This window comes from Cebidichthys violaceus, unplaced genomic scaffold (assembly GCF_023349555.1).
Source record: "Cebidichthys violaceus isolate CVI_PGR_0920_01 unplaced genomic scaffold, fCebVio1.0.p SCAF_7, whole genome shotgun sequence".
In the NCBI taxonomy this organism is placed as follows: Eukaryota; Metazoa; Chordata; class Actinopteri; order Perciformes; family Stichaeidae; genus Cebidichthys; species Cebidichthys violaceus.
In genome coordinates this window covers 12,774,526-12,795,727 of record NW_027176927.1, presented here as the reverse complement: position 1 = coordinate 12,795,727, position 21,202 = coordinate 12,774,526, and the positions used below count along the sequence as shown (strand labels likewise).

The window sequence follows — 21,202 nt, the reverse complement described above, 5'->3', positions numbered from 1 at the left end:
CATAATGTTTTATGTATAGTTTTGCTTTTTAAACATCCATCAGATACAGGGCAAGCTTTGTCTTTTTTAGTGGCCTGACTAACACCACTTCTTATAAGACCAAGATAGTTGGGGCTAAACAAGACTGGTCGACAGGTGACACGAGTTCATGAGCGAGAGGAGGGATAGCTCGGACATGTATGTAATAACAGCAGGACAGAGAGTACAACTAGAAAGAAAAAAAAAATACTTTAGAAGAGTGTTGGGGAGTTTTTGGAAAGATAAACACTGAGCACACTACAGCTCCTTAAGGCCAAGGGGAGCTGCAGATTCATCACTTAACCATTTTTACACTGTCATTTAATTATGGCTAAACAAAATATTGATCATAGCCACTTTAAAGTCAACATTTCATTACGGTTTTTGTTATTCCTGTACTCTCTCCTACTAGATGTCCTCAAGGTGGTTATTATTAGATATAAATGGGAGGTCCCTCTTAAGTAAAGAAAAGAAAGTCAACAAGACTTGAAGAAGCCCTGCAGCACAGGTTGAGCTGCACATACTGAGTCATGATGACATAACTAATATTTGTCAGACACACAATGTTTCAGTGAATGCCAGTCTAACTCAAACAGCCACACTGTGTTTGTGATTGGCAGGAGATAAATGAAGGACAAGTATCTGTGAAACCATAGCAAGATCTTGGAATGTCATACGCTCACAGGGCAGGGCACACCAGGTTTGACAGCAGAGGTTCAGGTGGAGAACAGACACTCCTGTGACACCTGATATGAAGATGCTGCTCGGTGTCGTGCTCCTCTCCCTCCTGATCCCACCAGGTATGTTAACCTCAGACTCAAGGTAAAGGTGGTAAGCAGGACATTAGGCGCTTAGAGGCAGTGACTTTGTGTAAACATCTTTTCGGGGATTCAGTAAAGGCTTCAGTTTGAGGGTTGCTAAAAACATCAGAGTCTAAAATCACTGCTCCCTTCCTTGTGTCTGTCTTAGTTGTGATCTAGAATGACAAATGTGAATTCAATAGTTTAGTCAAACTGACCATATTAAATGTTCATTTGTTAATAGTTTTTTCTGGTGGCAATTTCAAGACTTTCTGACACAATTGTTCCTCTAGACACACCTTGTTTTGATTGTACAGAATACTGTAGATATAATACTGATAATAATATCAGCAAGTGAACAGAATATGACAGATTTATCCAAAATAATCAAAAAATGAACATAAGATGAGAGTGGATTTGTTATCAGGGTTGCTTTGTTGCTGAGGGAGATGTATCAGTGCATGTTTTGCACTGTGACAGATTGCTGGATATTCTATTTCTTATTTATTTATCAATTTATTAATTAACTTGTGTCAGATGGTTAGGCATGTCTCTAAGACCTCACCATGTGTTTCAGTGGCTGTAACAGTATTGGAAATATCTAACTGGCATAAAAGTTTAATTCAAGATTTGTAAAATTGGGCAATACAGAAATAAGAAATGTTTTAATGATGGTCTGTCCAATTTAAGTCTTTGGGTTTCTAGCCGCCACAATAAATCTGGGTTAATTTTAAACATTAGATGTGCATTCTTTTATTGTGATGCATCACCACTGTGACAAAAGGGAGCAGAACAATAACCTGAATGGGAGGAACAGTATGCAGCCTGCTTTTCAATACTTATAATTAAAGAAGCAAGCCGGACAAGTTTTGACAAAGTTGTCTTTGGGAGTAGCTGTCTTTCTAGTTTAGGGAATTTCTGGCTCTATAGTGTATCAAACACATTTATGTAGTCATATAATTTTCTTCCTCTATAGTCAAGACTGAAAATGTCTAATAATTCCCAGTCTGCCATATATTCAGCATTTTAATTTGGGGCTTTAATCCAGGAGCAGACAATCAGGAGCCTCATTTTGACTCCTAAAGCTCGTTAGAGAAAGAACAACCCTGTCTTCATTTGTTGTGCATCATTCTCAAAATGATCTGCACTTATGTCACAAAGATGGCAAAAACAAGTTATTTCTATTCTAGTCTGTTATGATTTTAAATATCAATTATCAAAATATGTTCTCAAGTAGACACTGACAACTCAGTGAGAGCTTAGTCCCAACTTCATTAATTAAGATTCTCACATCCTGTGAAAATATATTAATTCAAAACAATTGTGACTACCAAACATGACCCAATGGTTTTTCATGGAATTTTCATCAATGGACTTACAATATGTTGTGTACTTTATATTGTGCACTGGCTTATCTCACATATTTAAACTTACTTCAAATCTTCTTCTCTGTTTTTTTTTGCCTTGTTCCTCATCTCTGCAGGGCTGTCACTGACTTGCTACAGCTGCACTTCTGCTACCACCAATGTCATATGCAACGGCAACAATGTCACCCAGGAATGTCAGGCGCCTCTGGACATATGCATGACTTCTATCGACGTTTTAGGTATTAATGATAACACAATATCAGGTCATATCCCTGGTTATGTAATAATGTAATGAACTACTGATTTTTTTTTAAAGCCAGTATCTAAAAAAATATTATATTTTTTAATCAAAAAGTATCTCTAAAATAGGTCTTGTTTTATTGGAGGGTCATTACAGCATTGGTCCTATACAACTTTCAACTAAAAACTTTGCAGCCTCTAAAAATGTGGCAAAACACAGTATTTAACTCAGCAAATGACTCACTACAATACCCTGCTGTTTGTGTGTGTTGTTCAGGCGCTACAACACTTATTTCAAAGTTCTGTGCCAGTGAGGCCACATGCTTAGGAGCTGCCTCGTCCTCCTCAGTCGATGAAAACGGAAATGGAAACCTTGTCACCTGCTGCAACACCTTTGACTTGTGTAACTTCAGTGGAGCCGAGTCCATTCACATACACACACTACTGCTGTTTTTGACTGCAGGTGTAATATTACTGCTGTCACACTGAGGTTTGTGCTGTCAGAAGCTGTGGGAGCTACACCGCGGCTGTGTAGAGAAAAGCACTTTGATGAATGTCTCTAAATCTGTCTCAATAGACTGTCATATTATGTAATATGTTGAAACAGATAAGCTCTTAAATTATGTTGAGATTGTGCTTTAAATACATGTAACACTTATCAATACCTTACACAAGTATAACATTAAATATGTTGACAGGACCCTGACCTCCCTGTAGCTGTTATATGTGATGATTGTTATATTTAAAAAGCCGTCATAGATAAATCTCAGGAACTTGAACACTATCCGTCCTATTCATGCTGTACTATGCTTAATTATTCTAGTGGTTGGTCTATGTATCACAATATATTCACCTGCCTCTTAAACCCTCCACCTGCATACACAATCAGGGGATGAAGTCTCATCTTTGGTTGAAAGACTATACGAATAATTTCTATTCCGGATACAACATTGAGACGTTGAAACCAGGAAAACTATTTTTGTTTTACAGTAGACTTAAATCTGTGTAAGTCCTTTGAAGTTGATGATTTGAAGACAAAATAAATTACTTTACAGGAGAAATTACTCCCTGTAGAACTTAAATGTAGTACTTGATGAAAATAAACTAAAATGAGATATAAAATAGACCACAGCAGGGAATTTCCCTCCCCATGCGAATATTAACATTAAAAAAAAACTCTTGATAATATAAAACCTGAAATGTAATGCTTTCAAATAAATCTCTATCAGGGATAAAAAAACAATGTGGACAGCCTGATTTCCATTTTGTCATTATTTTTATTTCATTTTTTTCTCCTCCTATTTGAGAAGATGGCTGATTTAGCCCAGAAGACAAAATAAAAACCAGTGTTTACTAGTACTAGTTCTGTACAATTCACCAGTGATTCACACCAGTATAGCTTACAATATACCAACATGAGCAGATTTACACAACGACAAGATAAAATAGATTGTTTTTTACATCTTTTGAATCCCTATAAAACCCAGATATTTGAAAGTTTCATTGCTGGCTAAACCTGGAAATCAAATCTGGGTTAAATAGGGTTAAAAAAGTTAGGGGTTGTTTTTTTGGTGCTGTGCAAATATGCTCTTCTCCATACCTGTATATCATGCTATACTAGTACAGTCACCAGTATATTTCATATAGCAGTATGTCATACTCCATGTGGGGTCACTATTAACAAAGACACGTGTGATCTGCTGTATTTTCAGTTCAGTGTTTTGTGTCTGCAAGACAAGCTCCAGTCATGTGGCTCCACATTTCATGTGTGTGTGTGTGTGTGTGTGTGTGTGTGTGTGTGTGTGTGTGTGTGTGTGTGTGTGTGTGTGTGTGTGTGTGTGTGTGCCCCTGGGGACTGTTGGTTAGAGGGACATATTTAAAGAGTTACACCTGACAAAAAAATGGGACTTCAAAGCACAGAGGTTCCAGTTGTGATGGTCGTTTGTGTCCCCAGTAAATTCACTTTGTGACACCGGTGGGTGAGGGGACAGTTAAAGGCATGACACCAGTCTTGTATGAGGAACAACTGAACGCTATCAGGACTGTAGGTGAGGAGAAAGAAAGGGGACGAGACACCGTCCTCACAGAAATAGGTTCAGTCAAGCTCAGTGACCAGTCTGAGACATGATGTCCTTCTCCTCCTCTGGGACAAACAGCAAATATCCAGTTACACCAAGTAAATCCTCAAAACCCACCTTTGTTTTTTGTTTTGTTTTTGCTCATCAGAGTCAGTGCTGGGATTGAATATCTGCTTGTATTCTAAGTGTCCAGTAAAGAGGAAGAAGATTGTGACTGCTGAAACAACACAAAAAAACATGGAGCCAGCCGATAAAAAGGTTGAACTAAAAAGAGAAGGGAGTTTCCTGTCTGCGGTGTTTACCCAGACAGAGTTGGATTCTTCACATTTGGAGTCTTTAAAACTGGCTCAGAGAGGAGTTGAGGAAGACTTCACGAAGGACAGGAAGAGTGAAAACAAAAAGAAAAGAAAAGTGTGTGAAATAGAGGAAAAAAAGGAAAGGAAAGCGTGTTCTTTCTTCAGGCAGCGGCCCGGCGCTAGACTGTCCTCCAGTTTTAATACCCGTCTCTCCCTCCGTCTCTCCCTCCTTCTCCTCCTCTGCAATTTCTGAGTCTATAAATAAAACATGGTGAGACGGAGGAAAGACGGGAATGGATGGAAGAGGCTGCTTCTTCAAACCAACGCCGTCTCTACTGTGAATGTCCTTGCTGAAGAATCCAATCAAAGCAACGCACCTGACCAGAGCTGAATCGATAACATGTGGTTTGATCTGCCCATTCAAAAGAATCCATGGTGATGTGGGGATTAAGTTCACATCGAGGGGTCACGACACATGATATCAACAAATGTATTGATGATGGCTGCTGGCTGACGTCTTAGTCCATTTCCACAGTGAAGTTTCATGCAGATATGTTGCAGATCAAACGCAGTCTGATCAGGTTCTGATGGCTTTGCTTAAGAGTGTGATCCCGATAAGACAAATCCACCTGATGTCGACAGTTCCAGATCTAATCACACCCATGATAGTGTTTTCTTTCGGAGGGTTTTAAACCTTTTCATCCCAGGATCGCAGGAATCCGGCTCATCTGAGGTTTAGACCCATATTTTAAAAATCCCGACACTTCCTCTTCGACTTTCCTCCTCTCGTCATTATATTACAGTCCAAAGAGAGAGAAGCTGCCAGGGCCTTGATTCAGGAAGTGTTTTTGCTCTGTTCTTGTATGAAAGTCACAGTGGTGGAGAGGCGTCCTCAGCTCCCAAAGGATACGACATCTAACAATTCTTCACAGGCTGTTGTCGTTGTTTTTCTCCTTTGATGTAAAGCAGTCAGCTTACACAACTCTCACATATCACGATTCTCCATTGCTAACGGTAACCAAAGTGATGATGTCTCTCAAATAAAAGAGCAGTTTCCTGTTGGTCAGCTCAGCCATCAAGGGGCTAGTGTGGGCGGGACTGGGACATCATCTTGAGCCGTGATTGGTCGATGACATCCAGCAGGTTTTTGGCATCAACTGCGAGAGCGTGAGCCGCCGTCAACATCTGCTTCTTATAGTCCTGCTGGAGACTGGGACAAAGCAAGAAACGTACACACAACATCACGTATACAGACTGGTAGTAGTGGTAGAAGAGCAAGTGAGATGAGTAGTACAATATCAAAGCCTCTATTCGTACAATTTTAAAAACTATGACTTTGGCGCCCCCCTGTGACAGCATCAAATAAGACACTCTGTCTGTTACTGTTTTGACAACACTGACTAAATATTGTTTCTTTGTCTTCAACTGATATATTTTAGTTAGTGTCCTTAAAAGGAATAATAATGTGCCCTGTGATTGACTGCACCCACTAAATATATAAAAGATACTAAAATATAAGTATATACAGTAGGTGTCTATTACATGACATTTTCATGATGTCTTCAAAAAGTAAGGCACTGTAAGTCAAGGAAATCTATTCTTTCTATATTGTAATGTTAATATTTGAACATACCTGGTCATCACATATTGTTGGGCTAACTTCATCTTCCCGATCAGCTCGGCCAAGTCAGAGTTCAGAAGTTTCTGTGCCATCTCGATCTGTTGAAGGAAACCAGAGTGTTAAATATCAACGTCAACGGATACCAGTGTGAATTAAAATCCTTTATCAACATTCAATGAAAATAAGGAAACATAATTGATTCCACACTACTCAAAATAGATAATAAAAACACACAAGTGTGTGATTTTACCTCTCTGTGTGTACTGGCTGGAAGTTGTGGTAGAGTCTCATCCACTGTGGCCAATAACGTCCTCAACGCCAGACCCACGTCCTGAAACACGCAGACCGCATTACTCAGATTAGCATGAAAATTATACAAAACAAATGGGAAATTAGAGAATAATTAACATTGCGTTGAAAAAAATATTGTATATACATACAGACTTATAAAAATAAATAAATCATAAAGTGATTTAGATTAGAAATTAACTAATAGTTCTCCACACAGATATAATCAGTGTGGAGATATAAAATAAAAGTATAAGACAAAGGCCCTCATCGAGCAACATCGAGTGAGAGTAAAAGGTCAGATCTGTGGAGTCTGGTTAACAGAAATGATTCATCTGAAGAGCTGTGCTAAATAGAACAGCACTAATCAGTGTGATGCTTTCAAGTTTTAAGGTCAAGGTTTGCAGCTCAAGAGAGGATAACTGCGCCTCGGTTACCTTGACCATGGGAACGTACTCCTCTGGAGGAGCTGGTTGAATCTTGCTTGACATCTCGATCACGGCTTTGACCAATCCTGTCACGTTCTCGTACACCTTGTCGTTGGAGCGGTCCAGATTGGCTGTAGGGGGCGGGCTTATCTCTTGGGGCTGCAGCTGAATGATGAGAGAGCACAAAAAAAAAGCAATGAGTGACTGGCGGACTGAATGAGAACCGGGTGACACCCGGCACGACACACAAGAGAATGAGTTGAGACTATGTTGATGAAGAATATGAGCCTGTGCAAAAAAATTCTGCATGATTATAGAGACGTACACAAAACATTTCTGACCTTTCTGACCCTCAGCACATCTAGAGGTAGAACGTAAAACATACAACACTGCTCTTTAAATAGCCGAGTAGATAAAACAGTTTGAGATTAACAGAAGAGGCCACAACTGCTGAGCGCTGTCAATTTACAAAAAACTAAAATGAGTAGATTAATGAGTAAATGAATGAATGCGAAAAGGCTATGATCTATGACACAAAATGTTACGTGTAGCTCTCCATCTTGGCCACTAGATGGCAGTAACACATTGGTATAAATTGATATAATTAATAATAGATAAAGTCAAACTGAGTTTATATTGTCAAGTCAAAAATCCCAAATTTGGCTCAAAGGGCTTTTCAATCTGTGCAACATACGACCCCCTCGATCATTAAGATGAGGAGGAACCCTAAAATGGGGAAAACGTTACAAAAAGTAACAAAGGAGGGATCCCTCTTTAAGCCTTGAACACGGCTTCATTAGTTCAAAATGTTTTCTAATGTGACTAAAGTAAAACAGTGTCCAGTGTGATAGAGGGGTACATAAATAATGTTAGCATTAGACAACAAACACAACTATGAAGATTTGGATGTTAGTTTTGAGCAGAAAAGACTGTAGAAACAAGAAAACTGACTGATATCTACACAAAGGGAACAGAAGGTTGAAATAAATGTGTTTTTTGTCAATATTAAAACATGCATCATTTGATTTGTTGGACAGAGAAATAGAAGAACTGATTGGATGAAGGAATCAAAGGAATCTGGGTGTGATCGACTAGCAGAGAAGACGCACAGTAAACACACACAGACAGTGTGCTGCTTACCCGCCAGGGCTAGAGGTCGACAGTAAGGCAGAGTGCAGGAGGAAGAGGAAGAAGAGGAGGAGGATGATGATGATGAGGAGGAGAGAGGGAGGGAGCAGCCAAAGGAAAAGAAGATAAAAGGAAAATGTTAAAGCATTGAAAACATGCAACCAGTATATTTAGTATATCCTTGTCTGTGTGTGTACAGGTTTTTCTGTGTATTATTATGCATTAGCATGTTTGTGTGTAAGTCTTTTATGTGGGTTTATGTGTGTTACTGTACGAGTGAGCGTACCTTGACTCCATCGTTGTAACTGTCTCCAGTATTTAGACAGGTCAGACTGCCCACTTGGCCCTGGGCTCCAGGTCGCGGGGGCTTCTTTGGGGGAGCTGCATGCTCTGCAGGAAACAACATATAAAAGTGAAAATGACTTCTCCTCGTAGTTTTACAGTCTCAATCATACAAGTTCTGGACAAATTGTACTTTTACATTCTTCAGCAGCTCTTGCTGAGGGACCAAAGTACCCCAGCAAATGATGTGGCAGTTCAAATCAGTATCAACGTCAGTGTGGCGCTCCAGCTAAAGATTATTTTCATTATTGATTAATCGATGTCTGTGAAAAAAGTGACATCAAGTCTAAAATCCTAAATCAAATCAAAATTATATAAAAATCAGACACTTCTTAAATCCTCGAATTTGAGAAGCCGTTTACCATTTTTAGTTTATTTAACATCTGAAACAATGACTCCATTATTTAAAAAAATGTAGCTAATCAATTATCTCTCGATTGACTAATCAACTACTTGTTTCAGCTCAACATGACAATAAACAATTCAATGATGGAAACAGAAGTGCAATGACAAAAAACTGTAAACTTTCCCTCAAAATCTCCCAAATGTAAAACTATTTCAAGCTGATTGTTTTTCTGTTCCGTCTGTATTCGGCTGCCTGCACGGTGAGCATATTCACACTTCGAGCACACAACATATTGAGCTCGACCTGCAGTCTGAGTCCATATGAACACAGTCTAGTTTGCTCACTGGCTGCTGAGTTCACAATCTGATCTGTCCTATTGTGGCATCAGACCGTAAACTCTGCAAGCAGACAGTGACGAACACAGACCGACACTCGATCTGCTGGTAGTGGGAGATACACAGTCTGTATACACAGGGTGAGCACATAGCGCAAACTCACCCCGAGACAGAGCTATGTAATGCTATATGTGTGAACTGCATACTTTGGGAGATTAAGAAAGACAGAAAGAGGACAGATTAAAACAATAGCGGTTGTATGTAATTACAGACGGTTACAGGCCTGTCTATTACCTGGTTTTCCAACGGGCTGGTATATGTGCTGGTTTCCTGTCTGCACAAACAAACAAACACAACAACAACAAAACACTGGGTTAGCAAGTGCTCAGTCACACATGTAATCAGAAGCTTCACAGGAAATGGAACTTCACAGGCAAAAACCACCCGCTGGTTCTGAAGAACCCTATTTAATTTACTTGTCACACGACAGGGCGTCTCAATTCGTTTGAAAACAGAAACGGCTCCTTGACCAGAGGTGTGTGGTCTAGCAGTGTTACTGATGTTGGAGAGAATACTCTGTCCCGACACAGGGATAATAAAAAAAAACCATTTCCTTTGTTAGTGCAACCCTTTCAAAACCAGATAAAAGCCTGCAGCATGTCTTTATGGTTTGATGGTTGTGTGAGCATAAAATTATGCCACGGAACTCTCTTGTGGTGCCAGACATGTTATATATTTACTTTGTTGTATTATTACTGAATCTCTGTTGTTTTTTTTCTGTGTGAGAAAACAGAACAGAGGGCTTCGAAAGCCATCAGTGTTGTGGTCTGACAACCACCAACACCCCAAAATACTCTACTACAGCAGTACACACACACACACGCGCACGCACACGCACACGCACGCACACACGCACACACACACACACACACACACACACACACACACACACACACACACACACACACACGGGAGATTTTAATACCACAAACCACAGCCATTCAATGGGAGGAGGACAAGTAGAGAGATGAATTACAGAGACAGAAATATCTGGCCCATGGCAACTTCAGACTGCTAAAACAACTTCTGCTGGCACCAAGAACGAAACATAATTTAGATTGAGGGGAAGAAATTTAATCACAGAAACACAACGACTCCAGCTTCTCTTAAAAACAAAATTACAGGAAGGAACAAGTGATGAAGTTACCTTTCAATACCTCCTGTGTCAAACTATTTTAGACTTCTCAACTGCATGTAACCACCACTATGTGGTGCGAGTGGAAATGTGCATCTGCCACTGTAAATCAGTTCAGAGCTACACCCCAGTGCTCAATTACAAGAAGAAAGGATGTGGTTAACTCTCTTATGTTCACAAAAGTGAAAAGCAAAGAAATGTCTTCTTTAAAAAACACTGATATTGTTGCACACCATGTGACTATGGTGATCGCTAATGAATATTTTCCTTATTATCAGATTATTATGTTCTTGAGTAAACAATTAATCATTGGGTCTCTAAAATGTCAGGAGACTAAAACCTATAAACATGGGTACATTTAGCAGTGACTTCATGACGCATCATTAATAGACTATTCAACCAGCAGTTTCAGCTCTACAACTGAGAAATATAACTTTAAGGACATTTATGTTACATCAGCAACCACAAGACATCATCCTGTTAAAGTGACACACATACTTTTGAGTGTGTTATCAATGTACAGACTAGAGCACAGTAAACTACAAAACTACCAGCATGCTGAGTTACTGCGAGTACCACTGGGACAGACCGATGAATAAAGATGGCCGCTTCTTTTCTCGGAACAGTGCTCTATTAATAACTGCCGATGTTGTGGGAATCCATTGACCCCTCGTCGCTGAACCGACCCCTGACAGGTCACTTCCTGTCCCTGGATCAATCCCCTCAGCTCTAATCAAAACAAACACATGCTGCAGCCAATTACAGTGAGTCCTACCAGAATGTGAACTTCCGTCAACGCTTGTCTTCATCAGACAGCATCCTCTCTTAAAAACACAAACGGTTCAGAAAAACAAATTCCCTATTTGATGCGGTGGGAGTGGCAAATGGTTATGATTTTGACAGTGAAAGTCAAAAAGAGTAGTACGTGAAGTACAGTTCATTCAGGAGAAATGCCTCAGCTCCTTCTGATCAAAATGTATTTCTTTACGAACGGGCCTATGAACTTCTGCTGTTGTCCTGCTGCATGTATGAATAACACCAACAAACAGTGAGATGGATGGAGACAGAAAACAGCTGCAGAAAGTAACTTACCGGTGGTTGGAGTCCACCGTCTTCTCTGTCCAGACTCCCTCTAGAACTTCTAGAGTCTGGTTTCTAAACACACAAATAAACATAAAAATGATACCTCCATTCAGTACTTTATAGTATATAAATAGTATATACCTATATAGTATATACTGTGTGTATATATATATATATAAAATATTAAATTAGTAAGTTCTGGGCTGGTTTCACTTTTAGAGATTCACTGAGACGGACGAGTTCTGTATCCACAGTTATGCAAAATGTTTGCAATTGCTTTTTCCAATGAACAAGAAGTCCCATTGCTTTTCTGTTTGTGCCTTTACGAGCAGTGTTTGATTTTGAATCCTGGGATATTCCCTGAGACAAATACCCTTTAATGGCATGCCATCAGCTCTGGGTAAATCACATGCTGTCGTAAGACTGGTGCATCATTTGGTGCAAACTCAGTCACTTAAACCGGTAGATTTACTGATTTGCCTAAGGGTTTGCGGGTTTAAACCAAGTCAAAGGACTGCCATATACAGCCATTTTACTTTATGGCAATACGCTCTCTGTAATTAGTAAATAAATGGCAGTTCATACCCTGTCCAAGGTGAAAGTGACTCTCCAAAATCCAAGTTTAATCATAAATCTTACGATGATTATGTAAATGAGGAAATGAATGAGTGAATCACAGCAGTGAAGCTACACAATTTTTTTTTAAATCAACGTACACATCCAGTCTCCCTGCATGGAACATATTATACAAAGCTACAGGACTTGTTTTCCTACACACAAAATAACTTTTTTCAATATAGGCCCAACCTTTCAGATTGACATTTGACCCCCGAATTACACCACTGCAACCGCGACGACAAAATAAAACCTCACACAAACACCTCTACACACACAGCTCTCACACCCATCCGTGCCTACCAGTTTTCCAAGACAGGACTTGAAGACCAGCATTGCTATTGAGTTCATCAAAGTTGTCTGATGAATCGTTTGAGTCCAAGTTGTTTGAGGTGTTTTGTCTGAGTTGCTATCCGGTTCTGATCTTATTGTATCTCTCTCTATAGCTCTGTCGGCCTGTCTGTCTACGACTCTGTTCCAGCAGTTTCATCAGGACAAGAATTCCGATTCAGCTCCAGCTTCCTGCCTCCAGCGCACTTATATCTGACTCTGACGCATGGAGAGAGGGAAGGAGAGGAGGAGGAGGGATGGAGCACACTGCCAAAGAGCCGTCAGTATGTGAGCACGTCTACCCTTCTCTCCCAAACCATTCTGTTTTGTCCTCCCTTTCTCGCCCCTCCCTGAAGTGACAGCCTCCAACACACACACACGCACACAAATATACGCCTTCCCAGCTTTTCAGTAATCTTGTGTGTTGTCAGTCAGTGGTTGTGGGTCAAAGACAGACTGTTGACTGGGCTGTCAGATTGTCTAAGCCTATCATTAGCCTGGAATTCACACAGGCCACACCTGCCTACAACTTTCTCTCACACACACACACACACACACACACACACACACACACACACACACACACACACACACACACACACACACACACACACACACACACACATTCTTGAGCAAAAACCCCAGACAGCTCCTTCAATCAGTGTTCCCAGATATATGCATGCTACATGAAACGCTCCTTCTCTCTCGTCTTTATGTCAGAGGGTCTCCATCAGATATATTCTTTTTTGCACTAGCTCTATCAGACATCAACAAACACTGCCTTCATTTATCTTTGAGCGTGAGATTTTTACTAGAATAGTCAGTCATAATGAATTTACCGATAACTCTCAACCAGTTGCTGCTCCACTGCTAAAATAAAGCAGGAGAGTTGAATTTCTCAATAGAAAGTATGAATAAGGAAGTAGACAATACACATTTTTTGGGGGGTACGTACCCCCAGAAGATCAGTGACTGAGCCACAAAGGTGCATTTTTCTTTAGTACATATTTTTGTATATATCACTGGAGAAATGCTATCAAGAGCTTAAGTCAATTGGGTTGAGAATCGCATCCAATTTAAAACGTTTTTTGCCTTTGGTAACGGCGAAACCAACTGTATTTGCTCTCTGGTCAGAAATTATTGAGATGCTATGGCTCCAATAGTAATGTAATGCTCCAATTTAGAGACTACGGTCCTGTGCATAACAGCACTCTGATCATATCCAATTGATCGAGTAAAAAAACAAAACATAAAACCCAGTCCTCCAACATATTTACAAAAACACAACGACATGCATCATGGAACCAAATAAAAATACTTTCACAACACAACTGACAAGTCAATGATGGCAACTAAGTAAGCTTTGCATTACAGATAACGATAACACACTGTACCATGCGTAACAAACTCACACAATAAAGCCAGGGTGTCTAAAAATGGAGCTATTTTTCTACGTTCTACTTTTCTGCAGTAACATTTTCCTGGTGATGCAGAGACATATGTACACTCCATTGTTTTATAATGTTTAGAATGAAACTGGTCTTAGATTTTATTTGAAGTAACATTCAAAAAATCCAAATGTTCTTAAGTTTAACTGGAAGAAACACATCAGCAAACCATTGTTTAGCTGCCTCTGAAATACAGACAGATTGAATTTTATGTATACAATTTTACAGTGGCAATATCAAGCCACTAATAGGGAACAGTGTATGAAATTAAATCTGAAGTTATATTTACTGTTATGTCCTTAGTATTTGTGTATTAGCTGTATCTGTGAGTGTGTTTTCCAATGTGTGTGCTGTGTGTGTTACCAGCAGCCTTTCCTCCTGCTCCAGCCACCTCTGGTCCTCCTCCATCTGCTGTTGTTGTATCATCAGCTGTTCCTCCATTAACAGGCACTGCTGGCCTACACACTGCTGCATGTCTACTGCCCTGTCCTACACACACACACACACACACACACACACACACACACACAAGTACAAGCATGCAACAAAAGACAAGCATTGCAACAGACATGCACACCAACACAAGGACACACGCACAGTCACAGATGAAGAGAAACACACACACCAGACTGATGAGAGGCTGAACTGAGATGATGGACACACACACTTTGATAATAATGGGTGTCAATGGACCATTGAGTTGTACCATTTAATAATCAGGATTATTGTGTAACTCTTTGGCCTGGACTTGTTATGCAGGTTGTACTTTTTCATTCACAATATGTTCACAAAGATGGACAGATGGTCGGTAGATTTTGCCTGTAGCCCCAACCAACAAAAAGTAAAAAGGATCTCAATAACAACTGTGGTTAGAAGAGTAACCTGCGGCGTCCAAAGCAGCACACCTGTGTGTGTATACTTGTGTGTGTGTGTTTGAGTTAAAAATTGGTCTCTTACCTCCATCGCAGAGCCCCATAGTGCCATGTCGTGCCCATGTGGATGGGGAAGGTGCTGTGCGTGTGAGTGTGTGTGGACGTGGTGGCGGGGGTGTGTGTGGGCGTGGTGCGTGTCCAGCATCGCAGCCTGTGGGGGGTACAGGGCGCTGGGCACCGAGGGGAGGGTGTGAGGGCCGGGGTACCCTGCCATCTGATCCAGGGAGGAAGGACAGGGAAAAAGACACACTGTTAGTCTGTTGTCTCTTTTGATTACATCTTTACAACCCCAAACTGCTGCAGAATGGTAATAAAAACATATTTGAATGTAACTATATACAAAGCACATCAGTAGCAACAGAGCAGTGAGTGGAGTGTGTCTACGTACCTGGTAGTGCCCAGGATGTTGGGGACTGGGATAAAAACCTTCACTCGAGCGAGGACTGGGATAGCCTGGTCTACTAGGCTGCAGACAGACAGAGAGAGAAGGACAGAGGTTGAGAAATAGAAAGTCAGAGGTGGGGAAATAAAAAACGTTTGTTCAATTTCCCCCCCCAAATTGAACGTTAGAAGACGGGACACCGGGTCATTCAGACAATCAACACACAAACCCCTCGCAGCTGTTTGTGTGGCTGGGTTAGCTGTCATTCAAAACAGGAAACACCCACTGGGCTGCAAGTCCAGCAAGCTGTTAGTTAAACTGGCACTAACTACTGTCCCCATGATGAAATCAGCGAGATCCATGGATTACTTGTATAAACTATGTTGTATTGCTGGACTACTGGGACCTCTGGTTAGATGTGATGCAGGTGTGTTAATAGAGTGTTATGATTGCACGTTCACCAAAGACCTCTATTTCAAGCATTTTTTTAAAAAAAAAAGGATGTATTGTTGTTGAAAACATCTGAAAAAGAAAGTGTAGTGTAAAATATTTTCAATGAGAGAAACAAAGACTTTTAAATCTGAGCTTCTGCTGACTGCTGCTGGCTAAAGGAACATAATTTAGTAGAGGAGAGTGAGTCTGCTACTCATCTCTATTCTTTTCTTTTCCTTTGCTGAGCACTAGTAGCTAAAAACAGAAGTGCTTGGTGAACCCACATCCTTGTTTCTTCTCTTGGTTTCTTGTGATTTGTTGAGATGAAGCTGTCGAAAGTTGATGAACAGTTTCCCCTCTTAGAATGACTGGAGACATTTGTTTTTAATGATTTTAATCTCTCTAACACAGAGCTCATTTCTAACACAACAGTGTTGTAACCTCTACCTTCCACAGTCTCTCATAGTAGCTTTCTCTGGACCACACCTCCGACAGCAAGACAGACACAAAGACACACAGGGAAGGAAACAGACAGCAAAGAAAGACGGGGAGGTAGGGAGACAAGGAAAGAGAAAAGGAAAAACAGTAGGAAGGGAGGACAAAGAGAAGCAGACAAGACAAAGAAACTGAGGACGAGACAAACAGGAGCCGTAAAAGCTCTCAGACCGGCAGATAGAGAGGGAAACGAACAGCATGTTGTAAGCACGCTCACACATGGAAGGACACGGGGTTCCTTTAACAAGAACAAAAAATTATATCTTGGAAGTTTAAGTCTACCCCAAACAGATTCACAGCCCTGTGGTAGCCAATCCATGTAGAGGGAGGTTTCCCGGGAATACCCATTTTAAAAATGGAAAGATAAACACAGGGACAACAGACAGACAGACTGGAAGGTGGCGTTAATGAGACAGGATGGTCAAAGCGGAGTAAGATAGAACTCGGTTACTATCTGGAGACTTTTGGATGAATGACCAGATACATACTGCAGTGGCAGCTCACCACTTATTGGCAAAACAAGTAACAGCAGAAGCAGTTTACACCAATAGATGTCAATGTGCGCCATCTACTGGCAAGGAGAATAAGCCGATGCAATGTTGACACTAGTGCCACCTGCTGCAGGCAACAAGCATTACAACTGTTTCCGCTTTTCCACAGCTCTGTAAGGGTCCCCCACTGGGGAGGATATGAAAGCTGTCTTTTGCCATAACCTCCTTTCATGAGCTGCTTATCATCTGATACAAATGTATGGCTGTGTTAGTAACACAAAAATCTCCAGCCATCGGCATGTAGGCAAAATTAACTACTTTAGACTAGCACAGTTATGTTGGGTCAAGGTAAATGTTACACGATAGGACAAAAGCATGCAAAGTGTCTTTTGGATAGTAAGAGAAGCAATTTTGGAAACAGAGCTTGACAAAAAAAAAACATCTTGTCAATTTAACTTTATCTATTTGACGTTTATCGTTCCTTATCTTTAGCATTTAAGCAGATTGTGCAATTTAAAAGAATGCAACAATTTTAGGGCAGTACATTTTGGACACACTGTAGCTCTTAAAATTAACTTGTTGTGAGACAAACGTCTGTGAGGAAGAATTTTAGGTATGTTGAGTGGCACAGTGTAATTAAGATTTTGTTTTCACAATCCATCAACTCCCACACAGACTCATCTATCACCAAACAAGGTCACAGTGCAGTCAAAAAACTTCCAACAGGAATTTATTCTGGCTGCTGTAAAGATCTAACTCTTGACCTGTCGTCCAGCTGAGGGACAAAAAGAAGGAAAGTCTTGTTTTATGCGGCTTTTTCTGTCGTGTTTCCATAAGTGATTTCTAACTGGTACAAAAAGTGTTTTTTATTTTACTTTTTTTACATTAATGCATGCATTTTGAAGCGAACAACTAATGTTTTGAACAGGTTCCCAGCGTTGAAAGTCATAATTCTTATCAGAAGCCTACATGTAGGAGGTGGGGTGATGTTAAAGCTGATGTTAAAGGACAAAACGCTCATTATAAAAACAGGGTCACCTACCAAAACAAGCTTGTGGTAACACTACTGGCCGGCACTAGGTCAAGGTGACAGAGGGCCAGCTCTGTATAAACAGGCTTAAGCAGAGACAGGCCTTTTAGCTAGCTCTTTATGTATTTATATTTACTGTCTCAACCTTAGGAAGCTTTAGTAGTATACCAATAAATAACTCAATGTGACTGAGTTCGGAACAGAACGCAGACCAACAGCGTTATATTGAATTACACTATATGTTACAGTTGAAGCTCTTTCCTCTTGAACATAGCTGAGTCCCGGACCTGGGGAGTGGAAAAGTTGTTGCATTACATAACAGCATTAGTTCTGAACTTTGGGTTCCACCCTAGTGTTGAAAAATGTTTTCAATATCTGAAATTCATTTTGAATCCAAAGACATTTAAAAGCAGACGACTAGATTTGTTTTTTAGTGTTAATTCTGTGAATATTTGCTTTCCTGCTTATGCTTAATGAACTATATCTAACTTTGCGTGTGGTAGATGGGTTTGAATGTCAGCCAATGGATTTGGGATTTATAACGGGCATCCTGACCAGGCTAGAAATAGAGTGCAATAATCCGAGGACACATCAACACAATGCCTGTGGCAAACAAAAATATTTGTAACTAAATTCAATCGAAACAGAGGACATTCAACAGCATGTCCAACATAAATAAAGCATGCCAATAACAAACATGCTCATTTACAGTCACTGGTGTTGGCAAGCATTGTATCATAAATCACTGCACTCAGTTAAGTAATGATATAAATATTAGATTGAGTTTGTTAATCCATTCATCAAAAAATGTTGCAACATTTGTCAAACTGTGTAGCTGACACTGGGCTTCTTTAACTTAGTCTGTCATGTGGTGGACGTACGGAAAGAAGATAGTGACCGACCAAATGTCTAATGAGTGCTGAATATCAATCAAAGGAAATAAAACTTTTAAGGACCTTGAAAACATAATTTGCTCAATGACATTATTATTATGAGCAAAGGGGCCAGAGATGAACAGACAGAAAGGTTTTGGTAATTTCAGTGAAATAAGATCTGTATTGTCTGTGTTTATATAATTGGTTCAAAGTGGGCCGGGCTTAATCAAGACATGATGACAATTGTTGGGTTGTTTGCTTGTGTTGCCAGGCCACTATCAACTAAATCACCAGCCACACTGTCCTGATGAAACAGATAACATTTTACTCTGTACTTTAATTATTGCTTATTTAGTTATGAATATTTAATACTAAAATGGTTATATGGGGCTTTAAGAAAGAAATTCTAAAAGTGATGTAATTGCCTGTGGCCATTAGGTTATTGGGTGGCATATTTGTTCTTATCACCATGCTTGCCCATGAAGAGAAAATTAAAGTATGCAAAGTGGAAAACCTTTTATTTTAAAAGGTTTTAGTATCAGTTCCTCAGAATTAAAAAGTCACTATTTCCAATACTAATGTTCAACAATCAAAAGAGGTACAAAAGAGGAAGCCATGGACCTTTATTAATCCTGAATCCTGAATGTTGCAACTTTTTTGATGAAGACCAACAACTTTGTTTAAGTTATTTAAAAACAGCTTAAGTGCAGTTTAACAGTACACCACCTGCCTTCAAGGGTCTAGACATGTGTCTTTCCGAGCAAGAGTCGGGAAAAGCTGTGCTGGTGGTTACAGGGAGGCTTGACATTCGACCGAGTGGATGGTGGTGAGTGGAGGACAGGGTGCAGGCAGAGGGTACTGAGAGGGGGGCTGGAGAGACCAGCGGGGGCCTCCCACATGACTGCACAGCAGGGTGTTGGTGCTGGGGGTCTGCGTCAGGTTGTACTGGGGTACCGGGATTAGTTTGGCAGCTACTGTGAAAACTGTGCAACAGCAGCGTTTTAGGATTAGAGTTTGACTTGGGCTGGATGTTTTGGAGGGTGTGGGGACACATTTTTGTCAATCTGTGGGGCAGAGAGTTAAGGTTAGGACTAGACTGGGAAAGGAGTGGGTGCCGGGGATGGGAGTGTGAGTTGTTTGACTTTGGCTGGGATGAACAGAGCAGGTGGCTGTTAGTAGGGGGATTTGTCTTGTGGGGGCAGCTGCCATTGGACAGGCTCTCTGAAGTGCTGTGAGGTGGATGGTAGAAGTTAGTCTCTGACTGTAGGGACAAGCAGGCTTTGGATTCAGATTTAAACTTAGTGCTGTACTGAGAGAAAGAGCTATTGTAGAAAGGGATATTTTGAAGAGGAGGTGATTGAGGCTGAGGATGGGGAGAAGAGGAAAAGTGATGGGGAAATTGCAAAGATGATGAGTAGAGTGGAGGAGTGGGTTGGTGAGAAGAGGTGAAGGGAGACGAAGGATGAGGGTTTCCAAAGCAGAGGGAAAGCTGTGAGGCAAAGCGCTCGTTTTGATGGCAATGGTGGTGAGGCGAAGGAGCAGACAGACAATCCAGACTGAAGGTGGGCTGCAGGGAGGGACAACGGCTGGGCTGCAAACAGAAAGACAAAGGCAGAGGACGGACAAATGGAAATAATAAAAGGTATTCTGAAAGATAGAGATATGTAGTAGATAGGTGAGACCGACAGGGATGAGGCGAAGCACAGACAGAAATATGTAAACTGTAACCATAGAGCCACTGTGCCTCTGAAGAGCATAACATGTAGTGAAAACACTTTTACCTCCCAGCAAGACGTTTAATTTAGTTTTGTTGTCAATGAAAAAAAACAAATGCAGCAATCACTAATAGCTGCAACCTAATTTAAAATAGGAATAGGTCAACTGACGGCTCAACATAACAAACCTCTCAATCTTAGGAACTATACGGTTCAAGACATACGGCTTTAGTTGTAACCAAAAGAAGCAGTTAGCAGATGCTAACAGCAGGGGAACGTGGGCCAGTAAGGGAAGGTGAAGCAGCCAGCAGCTGGGGCAACAAGCTGTGAGGTGGGATGGCACTAGTAGAGGTGGGAGTTGGGGTGGAGGTTATGGACTTAATAACCTTTTAACAACAATGTCATTGTTGACATTACATGACATTACAATGTCATGTAATGTCAAGGACGCACACAAACCCAGCAACTCTCTTTTGTTCCAATCTACTAGACTAACATCGACCTTAACCCGTCCACTGCAGGGTAGTCATCATACTGAGGTATCATAAGAAGAGATGCCTGCACACTGACAAAAATGACTCATTTTCAGATGCAAAAAAATAATTTTCTACAAAAGTGTTAAAAGGTTACAGAGTCAATGTTCCTACATCTGCACCTTAATATGAGACTTAGCTTCATGCACCTGAAACTCTTTCTCTAAAGCCTGGCGTCAAAAGGTCCAACTCAATGACATTTGATGCTCTTAAACCTTTATCATCATGGTGGAAAAACCTCACTTGACAACAGACGTAGCAATATTGTTATGTCACCAGTGTCCAGCAGAAACCTTGTATCTTCAGACTGGTACAAACAGAGTAAACATTAAATCAAATAAGTTACCAGTTTTAATGCC

The 21,202-nt window shown here is 40.6% G+C and overlaps 2 protein-coding genes across 16 annotated transcripts in view; one reads left to right on the top strand and one right to left on the bottom strand.

The window, feature by feature from the left end:
* The first annotated feature begins 583 nt into the window (after positions 1-583).
* On the top strand, positions 584-3,024 carry LOC137891188 (prostate stem cell antigen-like). The gene is made up of 3 exons (XM_068735686.1): positions 584-818; positions 2,302-2,424; positions 2,703-3,024. Exons 1-3 carry the CDS (start codon positions 770-772, stop codon positions 2,912-2,914), a joined length of 384 nt encoding a protein of 127 aa, XP_068591787.1. The 5' UTR covers positions 584-769; the 3' UTR covers positions 2,915-3,024.
* A 658-nt stretch (positions 3,025-3,682) lies between these two features.
* Positions 3,683-21,202, bottom strand: part of LOC137891186 (focal adhesion kinase 1-like) — a 47,752-nt gene continuing 30,232 nt past the window's right edge. For 8 of the 15 annotated variants that reach the window (XM_068735670.1, XM_068735673.1, XM_068735671.1 and 5 more), the window contains 10 exons: positions 15,279-15,356; positions 14,916-15,104; positions 14,322-14,447; positions 11,575-11,637; positions 9,582-9,621; positions 8,551-8,654; positions 7,146-7,301; positions 6,671-6,751; positions 6,433-6,518; positions 3,683-6,009 (listed from right to left, as the gene is read on the bottom strand). In XM_068735670.1, the coding sequence (XP_068591771.1) occupies positions 5,883-6,009; positions 6,433-6,518; positions 6,671-6,751; positions 7,146-7,301; positions 8,551-8,654; positions 9,582-9,621; positions 11,575-11,637; positions 14,322-14,447; positions 14,916-15,104; positions 15,279-15,356 (1,050 nt within the window). In that variant the 3' untranslated portion in view covers positions 3,683-5,882. Of the gene's footprint in view, positions 6,010-6,432; positions 6,519-6,670; positions 6,752-7,145; positions 7,302-8,550; positions 8,655-9,581; positions 9,622-11,574; positions 11,638-14,321; positions 14,448-14,915; positions 15,105-15,278; positions 15,357-19,325; positions 20,187-21,202 lie in introns of all 15 variants that reach the window. The other 7 variants (XM_068735675.1, XM_068735683.1, XM_068735685.1 and 4 more) reach the window with 4 other exon arrangements.

Bases quoted from the DNA above. Each gene is read 5' to 3' on its own strand.
- LOC137891188 (XM_068735686.1), top strand. From the start codon at position 770: ATGAAGATGCTGCTCGGTGTCGTGCTCCTCTCCCTCCTGATCCCACCA. The intron at 819-2,301 runs GTATGTTAACCT...TCATCTCTGCAG, and splicing joins CTCCCTCCTGATCCCACCAG to GGCTGTCACTGACTTGCTAC. The intron at 2,425-2,702 runs GTATTAATGATA...TGTGTTGTTCAG, and splicing joins GACTTCTATCGACGTTTTAG to GCGCTACAACACTTATTTCA.